The 9,286-nt window shown below is 29.3% G+C and overlaps 2 protein-coding genes across 2 annotated transcripts in view; both read right to left on the bottom strand.

The window, feature by feature from the left end:
- Positions 1 to 2,531: 2,531 nt before the first annotated feature.
- On the bottom strand, positions 2,532 to 4,213 carry HELRODRAFT_176208 (hypothetical protein; the record flags this gene model as incomplete). The annotated part of the gene is made up of 5 exons (XM_009023691.1): positions 2,532 to 2,615; positions 2,825 to 2,887; positions 3,343 to 3,398; positions 3,566 to 3,647; positions 4,109 to 4,213. The coding sequence occupies 5 exons, from the start codon at positions 4,211 to 4,213 to the stop codon at positions 2,532 to 2,534; spliced, it is 390 nt and encodes a 129-aa protein (XP_009021939.1).
- Positions 4,214 to 6,918: 2,705 nt separating this feature from the next.
- Positions 6,919 to 9,286, bottom strand: part of HELRODRAFT_83594 (hypothetical protein) — a gene marked incomplete at both ends in the record, with an annotated part of 5,350 nt that continues 2,982 nt past the window's right edge. The window contains 6 exons of the mRNA XM_009023670.1: positions 6,919 to 7,066; positions 7,537 to 7,638; positions 8,032 to 8,156; positions 8,361 to 8,480; positions 8,693 to 8,743; positions 9,101 to 9,251. Coding sequence (XP_009021918.1) covers positions 6,919 to 7,066; positions 7,537 to 7,638; positions 8,032 to 8,156; positions 8,361 to 8,480; positions 8,693 to 8,743; positions 9,101 to 9,251 — 697 coding nt within the window. The remainder of the gene's footprint in view (positions 7,067 to 7,536; positions 7,639 to 8,031; positions 8,157 to 8,360; positions 8,481 to 8,692; positions 8,744 to 9,100; positions 9,252 to 9,286) is intronic.

Raw genomic sequence — 9,286 nt, 5'->3', positions numbered from 1 at the left:
CGCCAACATTCGGTAGAATTTATAGAATATTGTAAATATATATATATATATATATATATATATATATATATATATATATGGAGTGAGTAGAGTACGCGAACAGTATTATTTCAAGGTCTTATTTATTATGAAGAAATTATCATTGAGTTTACTTAATGTTATTTTTTATCTTAAATGTTTGTAGACAACCATCTGGTATGACCAGAGCAATCCAATTTGTTAGTAATTAATTATTTATTATATTTGGAGAGAGAGAGAGAGGGGGAGGGAGAAAAAGAGAGAGAGAGAGAGAGAGAGGAAGTTTAAAAATAAGATGTAATAGTTGTAATAATAACGTGTTCGCTAATATTAATACCTGTATTTCATTTCTAGGTTTAGTTGTTGTATATGTTCAATGATAAAGTCTACTAATATGATATACATAATGCATTATCGTGATATTCATATTTTTAAGGCTCCAACAAGTTGTTGATAAGAGTAAAAATAATAATGATATAAATTTATTACCGCTTATGATGATTTGGCACTGTTCAGTTTGAGAAATTCATAACCTTTCACAGATCTTTACAAGGATATTTTTTTCTGACTAAACGATCTGAAAATTTATTATAATGTTTATTATTATTCTGTTTTATTTTTATTGTTACTACTACTATTTTTGCTGCATTTTGAATTGTAACTATGTTGAGGTTAACTTTAGGGCGATGTTGTTTTTTTCTAGCTACTAGTTCTAAAAATGTATTATAATGTTTATTGATACTCTGTTTTATTTTTTTCTGACTACTAGATCTGAAAATTTATTATTATGTTTATTAACATTCTGTTTTATTTTTATTGTTACTATTACTATTATTGCTGCATTTTGAATTTTATCCATAACTATGTTGAGGATAACTTTAGGGCGATGTTGTTTTTTTCTGACTACTAGTTCTGAAAATTTATTATAATGTTTATTAATACTCTGTTTTATTTTTTTCTGACTACACGATCTGAAAATTTATTATAATGTTTATTAATATTCTGTTTTATTTTTATTGTTACTACTACTATTATTGCTGCATTTTGAATTGTAACTATGTTGAGGTTAACTTTAGGGCGATGTTGTTTTTTTCTAACTACTAGTTCTGAAAATTTATTATAATGTTTATTAATACTCTGTTTTATTTTTTTCTGACTACACGATCTGAAAATTTATTATAATGTTTATTAATATTCTGTTTTATTTTTATTGTTACTACTACTATTATTGCTGCATTTTGAATTGTAACTATGTTGAGGTTAACTTTAGGGCGATGTTGTTTTTTTCTAACTACTAGTTCTGAAAATTTATTATAATGTTTATTAATACTCTGTTTTATTTTTTTTCTGACTACTAGATCTGAAAATTTATTATAATATTTATTAACATTCTGTTTTTTTTATTGTTACTATTACTATTATTGCTGCATTTTGAATTTTATCCACAACTATGTTGAGGATAACTTTAGGGCGATGTCGTTTTTTTTCTGACTACTAGTTCTGAAAATTTATTATAATGTTTATTAATACTCTGTTTTATTTTTTTCTGACTACTAGTTCTGAAAATTTATTATAATGTTTATTAACATTCTGTTTTATTTTTATTGTTACTACTACTATTATTGCTGCATTTTGAATTGTAACTATGTTGAGGTTAACTTTAGGGCGATGTTGTTTTTTCTAACTACTAGTTCTGAAAATTTATTATAATGTTTATTAATACTCTGTTTTATTTTTTTCTGACTACACGATCTGAAAATTTATTATAATGTTTATTAATATTCTGTTTTATTTTTATTGTTACTACTACTATTATTGCTGCATTTTGAATTGTAACTATGTTGAGGTTAACTTTAGGGCGATGTTGTTTTTTTCTAACTACTAGTTCTGAAAATTTATTATAATGTTTATTAATACTCTGTTTTATTTTTTTTCTGACTACTAGATCTGAAAATTTATTATAATATTTATTAACATTCTGTTTTTTTTATTGTTACTATTACTATTATTGCTGCATTTTGAATTTTATCCACAACTATGTTGAGGATAACTTTAGGGCGATGTCGTTTTTTTTCTGACTACTAGTTCTGAAAATTTATTATAATGTTTATTAATACTCTGTTTTATTTTTTTCTGACTACTAGTTCTGAAAATTTATTATAATGTTTATTAACATTCTGTTTTATTTTTATTGTTACTACTACTATTATTGGTGCATTTTGAATTGTAACTATGTTGAGGTTAACCTTTGTACTATGTTTTTAGCTGATCTGATTGGCATTTTCTAATTTTTTCCGATGATGATTTATGTGAATAGAAACGATTTTCTAGAACCGAACAAAATTTGTAAATTTTATTTATAAATTTGTAAACAATGTAATAAGCTAGCTAAGGTTTTCATCGACCAAATGCAACAAAACACAACATTTTCAGATTAGGACAAAATTGAATTACGCATCAGCAAAGGATTTGTCAAACCTATCTCCATTAATACAAAGTGTTTTAGGATGTCGTTAACTCTTCTTTTCTGACATATTCGCCATGTATTCAGCTTTCGCGTCCAGGAATAATGTATCCCAATCCCAAACTTCATCTTTCTAATCAAAATATATAATTTAAACATTTTTTGCAATTTTTCGGTTTTTTGAAAAAAATGCATAAAATACTGAACCAATACTTTAAAATTTAAGACCAGCATATGAATTTTTAATTTTTCTAACAACAATACCCAACATCAATGGTGTAGAACTTGTACAAATAAATTTTTTGTTAGATCATTCCTCCATTAAATCATTGATTGACTCACTTCTTGAACAGCTGACTCTGGCAGAAGTTTCATCGTAAGGAGCTTAAGGTCTATATTTCCTCCCTTCAAAATTATTCCAAATTAATTGAACATAAAAATATTAAAAAATAAATGTTAGGAATAGTAATATGATATATTAACTATGGAAGCCAGTGGTGTATGTTTCAGCAAGTCAGCATCCAACTCTTTAAATGTTGACACCTTATTCATCACAACTCTATATAGGGTGAAAATGGTTAAATGTTAACTTTAAATGTTATCTTAACCACCAAGCCATCATGCCGCCCACCCAAGGTCTATTTTAATCAATAATAAGTTAATTTGTGGTTTTAAATGTTCTAGGCTCAGTTAATTTAATTTTGTTTACCAAATATCAAAATATTTAGAGTGGAAATCATAGTTTTAATTTAATTATGGCTTCATTGATTATATAAAATTGATTATATATTTTTTGCTATTTAATTTATATATCCATAATAATATATGCAATTGATTATTAACTGGGGCGCCATAGATACTAGAGTTTCTCCAAGTTTGGCCTCTTGGTCTTCCAGTACTGGTATGTATGGCATTTCTATGGTCATATTTATTATCTTTGTTAGACTAAAAATTGATAAATTTTAGAAATGTTATAAAATTAAACATGTTTTCATATTCTGTTATTTCATTTTCCTAATTTCTTTACAATTTTTTTTAGTTTAGTATTTAATGCAGCAAATTTTAAAGATTCTGAAAAATTACCTGATTCAGAGTCACTACCCTTATTTTTGGATGGGATTTTTGTTCCCTTTATTCTATCACTAAAATATGAAAAATCATTATTCTGAATATAAATTTAACTTAACAAATTAACTTAAATTTAAAGTGGTGAAAAAACGTTTTAAAAAAGTATCTTAAAAAATTACTCCTCGTTTGCAGAACTGTTTTTCCTGTTGAGAAATTTAAAACAAATTTATATTTAATTAACAATTTTTTAAATGAATTAGTCATTAAATGTATATGAAATAAAGATAAATTCAAAATAATAACCATCCTCCTTTGTTGGATTTTTGTTTCTCTTGTGACTTTGGGATAAATTGTGAATTAACAAGTTTTAAAAAGAAAATCTCAAATCTCTCTTTAACTATTGCATTTAAATAACAATCAATTTAGCACTGATCAAACAAACCAGATGTAAAACAGAATTAAAAATAAATTTTAAATGCACATCCAGTTTTTAAATTATGTAGTTCGTTTGAATTGAATTCAAATAAAATAAATTAATTAAGGAAAAAATTAAAAAACCTTGTTTGATTTCAAAGATTGAGAAGAATTTAAAGTAGTTTGAGTTTCAATCTTCTCCTCGACATCATTGTCCACATCGGAATCGACATTTTTTTTGGTCGGCATTTTAATTCAGAGAAATGAATCGGTCTTATTATGAATAAACGGACAAAAACTACCAAATTACTAAAATACGCCAAAATTAACGAGCGATAATTTATTAAGTTTCCAGCAGTTTACATCAGCTGGACTGGTTACCATGACAACGGTACAATGGCACAACCCTAACCCCATCTCTGTTTGCGTTGCAGCAAACAGATACAAATTAACATATGTACAGTATTGTATGAATTCTACCGAATTGTTGGCATTAAACGGTAGAATTTATACAATACTCTATCAAATAGAGTCTCCTTCCAACATTTAAAATAGATATTCATGTATATAGATATACGGAATAAATTTGATTAAAAAAATTTATACAAATTAAAAATCTTTCTCTCTTTTATTTTATAAAAGAGAATCGCGAAATATCAAATGAATATTAACCTATTACACAATAACGCATATGTCTAGCATACAATTATTTTGTAAGATGCCTACTTTTAACAAGAAAAAGAACATATTTCTCTATACTTTAAAGATGGAAAAATTCTTAATTTGAATCAAATTTTAAAACTTTTCTCATTCAAATTTATGTTCAAAGTTCATAATAAATTATTACCTCAAAACATTTAAAATTTTTTTCAAACTCCATCTGTTAATTATAAAAATTTAAGACATATAAAAAATTATCAACAACCTTATCTGAAGCTGTTGATATTAAGGTCATTAGATTTTTACTAGTGGAATAATTTACCCGTAGAATACAAATTATTTAATAATCTAAATCTGTTCTCTGAACCTCTTGATTGTCGATTGATATGTGTGTATATATATATATATATATATAAATGTGTGTATATACATGTGTATATATGGAGGAGTTATTAAGAGCATATTCTCAAATTGTATGCTCTCTTATCGTTTATAGCTGCTCAAGAATATTAAAAATATCCTTGAACAAAGTTCTGAACCTCTTATTATGTATGTATGTATTGTAATTATATAGAAAGTCTATTGAGTAAGTGTGCTTAAATCTTTATACTATGCATAATTTTTTAAAAACACGTTTTGAACTTTTTTTTTCTGTCATATGCATATATGCGTTTCTGTGAACACCCAACTCGTTTTAGGCTAGACGCGCCTCGTCTCTTACGGGACTCGTTAGTAGCCCGAATTTAAACACTAACATAGCACAATTATTATCTTAGTAGACAACATTGTAATTCACAGAAACACATATAAGAAAATAACATTAAAGGGAGCCACTAAGGAAAGATTGTTTATTTACAAACACACCTTTAAAAATCCTTTTTTCTTAGCTAGGTAGCAAAGAGCACATTGCGAAGTATCGCCCATACAAATACACACAGTCATACAGTCAGAAAAAAATGTAACTGGCACGCACACGCACACAAAAACACACACACACACACCAACATTTAAATAGCTTATGTAGAGATACGCGGAACGGAAGCAAGCATTTATTAATATAGTGACGACCTATGTTTTAATAATTTGATTAAAAATTTATACAGACCTACACACACACACACACACGCACGCACACTCACACACATAAACATACGTATACATACATATAAATACATATATAGGCGCACTAACGATAACTCCCTATCTAGAATAGTGACAACAAATATGAATACTACATATCGTTAAATTTATGTGGTCTTGAATATAAGAGAGTGTACATGAATGGACAAATGAATGAATGCATGTACGATTGATTTAATAAATGAATGAAAAAGTGAATGAATTAACAATAAATGAATGAATGAATGGCTGAGTGATTCATTAAACGAATGAAGAAATGAACGTTAAAACTTACAATGTTAAACAATCAATTTTCTAAGGAATATATTTTCAATTTTCTAAATATTTTAATACTAGTAAACAAATGGATAAACAAACAAAAATAAAAAAACACAGAATAAACAGAAAAAAATGACTCTATGACACAAGAACAAAAATAATAAAATATAAAAGTGATATAGACAAGATTAAGAATATTAATTTTGTTAAAAATTAAAACCAAAAAATTTTCTCTTTTAATAACCCCCTCCCAAAAACCTCCAATAAAAATCAATTGCAATCCCATATCCTATATAATCCCAATACAATCCCGTCAGTATCCTACTGTAATCCCATTACAATCCTGTAAAAATCCCACCGTAATCTCATTTTGGCCGTCCTAGTGTTCTACTACTGCTGGTTCTACTACAACCTCATTAATAATAATATAATAAAAACCATAGCAAAACAACAATAATAACAACAACATTAATAATAATAATAACAATAACAACAACAATAATAACAAAAACAACAATAATAATAACAATATTAACATAGAAAAAATTAGCTTTAGCATATGCACATTAACATTATTTATTTACAAACATCAACCATATGTACATCATCATTTTGAACGTTGATGTTGTTGTTATTGATGTTGTTGTTATTGATGTTGTTGTTATTGATGTTGTTGTTATTGATGTTGTTGTTGATGCTGTTGTTGATGATGTTGTTGTTGTTGCTTAAGCTTTCCATAAGCATAGTTTCCTGCAGAGATGTGTCGAACGCCACCATCTGAATTCTGCTCAACTGCAATGTAAGATTACGTCATTATTATTATTACCATAATTATAATTATCATCATATCTAATAATGATAATTATTATTGTCATAATAATTATTATTGTTGTTATTTATATTATTATTATTGTTATTATTATTATTATAGAAGAGGACGAAAAAGACGATGAACAATGACAAAAAATGACCTCTGGGTTTTTACTGGCAATGTTATGAATCTTCATCCAGGTTAACTCTCGCTGCCGTTGTCTTTCTTTTGCTCTGTTTGTGCGTACGTGTGTGGTGTGCGTGGGAAAGAGAGAGAGAGAGAGAGAGAGAGAGAGAGAGAGAGAGAGAGAGAGAGAGAGAGAGAGAGAGAAGAGATAAAGAAAAACTGATAAAGAGAGAGAGAGAGAGAGGGAGAGAGAGAGAGATAAAGAAAAACTGAGAGAGAGGAGAGAGCATGTGTGTGTTTGTGTGAGGTGAGTGTGTGTTGCTGAGTGTACTGTGTGTTCTTGTTGTTGTGTTAAAAGAGTGAAATGAAATAGACAACACAAACGACGAATGCAACAAAACATTCCAATGGAGAAACAAAACAAAACGAGACGACAGTGAAACAAAACTGCTCAGTGAAATAAACCAAGAAAAATAGATGACATAAAGATAACAACACCAACAACAATACAACAACGACACAACAACAGCAACAAACACAACAACAACAACACAACAGCAAAAACAACAACACCTACTTTTGCATTTCATTCTTGAATTGTTGCGCACAGTTGTCGAATAGTTTCTGGTTCATCTCCATGAAAAGCTTCAGGGCGTTGTATATCAAGCCGTGTATCGTTCTGTGTTTGATTGGTTGGTTGGTGGGTTGATTGATTGGTTGATTGATTGGTTGGTTGATTGATTGGTTGGTTGGTTGGTGGGTTGGTTGTTTTTTATGTTTTGTTGATTTGTTTGTTTTTGTTGATGTTATTGGCAACTAAATGTATGACTATTGTTAAAATATTCAACTAAACAACTATTATTACTCTATAACATTTAAAAAAAAACAGATGCAAACAACAAAACAATGCAAACATGACATAACCACGATGACGCAACAATAACAAAGACATACACCCAACAACACAATACAACAACAACAACAACAACAACAACAACAACAACAACAACAACAACAACAACAACAACAACAACTAGGACAGATCCACAACAACTCAATGACGTCAACTAACTTATTCCAATGCTGTTTGTTTCCGTATAGAGATGCAAACATGATGGGCAGTATCTCAGTCACATTATCGCTCACCAAACTCAGTATGTACTCGTTATTCCAGAAGTATAACGCCCGCTCTGCCACCTAGCACAAAAATTTATTCAAGTTTTATTTTTTAAATTAACCATTGGTATGGCTAACACTACGTTGTCGTAATCTCATTTCGCCATCCTCATTCATTACGTCACACGTACACAAACACACACACACACACACACAAGTGAACATGCCATCAACATCATCATCATCATCATCATCATCATCATCATGGTGACATCATCACGTCACCTGGAAATGTGGACTGGTGACACACTTGGCGAGCTGTTTGAAGAGTGGCACCATGACTTTGTGGAATTCCGTCGGCTCGATCACGTCCAGAATCTCTTCCAACTCATTCAGAAACATCACCTTGGTGTTGTAATTGTTGTTGTAATTGTTGTTGTGATTGTTGCCGTAATTGCCGTCGTTATAATTCAGCGAAACTGCCTTATTTATTAAGAGCTCAGTTACAGAGTACACCAGAGTACAAAGTAAGAAAGTTCATGGTCCCCACCAACATTTGGGATCCACAAATCCTTAGATACAGATTTGATGACCACCATTATATAAATACAACGAACCTCCTTGGGGCTGTGGACCTTAGGCCAAAATTTCAAAAGTCCCATGACCACCTGCCGGAAATACGTAATGATACCAAAGAATAACTTTAAAAATTTAGGAAGATGTTAATGTAAAAATATGCAAATGAGATGAAGAATTAATATTAATTAGGATTCTGACAAGAACCAACGACTATTTAGGAGCTATTTATAGATGTGTGTGTGTGTGTGTGTGTGTGTGTGTGCGACGGATCAAATGTCGACCTTTAAATAATAACACGAAAAATTATTATCGTACATTATTTAACCATCACATAGTTATTACAATCACTTAACATCACTGACCCATAACAACATCATCATCACCACCACGGTTACCATCATCATAATCACCGTCATCAACAACATCATCATCATCACGGCACCCACGGGTTCTGTGAGGGTTCCTTCCTTTTCTAGGAACTGGACCATGCAGTAGGCCAGCTGTGGATGGTACACGCTCAATGATTTGACCTTGAATAATAATAATAATAATAATAATAAAATAATAATAATAATAATAACGATACTAGCTTGCAGCCTTTTATGTTTATAATGCTTTGGTTGATAATCAAC

Source organism: Helobdella robusta, assembly GCF_000326865.2.
Source record: "Helobdella robusta unplaced genomic scaffold HELROscaffold_37, whole genome shotgun sequence".
Classification (NCBI taxonomy): Eukaryota; Metazoa; Annelida; class Clitellata; order Rhynchobdellida; family Glossiphoniidae; genus Helobdella; species Helobdella robusta.
The sequence above is the reverse complement of the archived record's forward strand: the minus strand, read 5'-3'. Positions and strand labels throughout refer to the sequence as shown.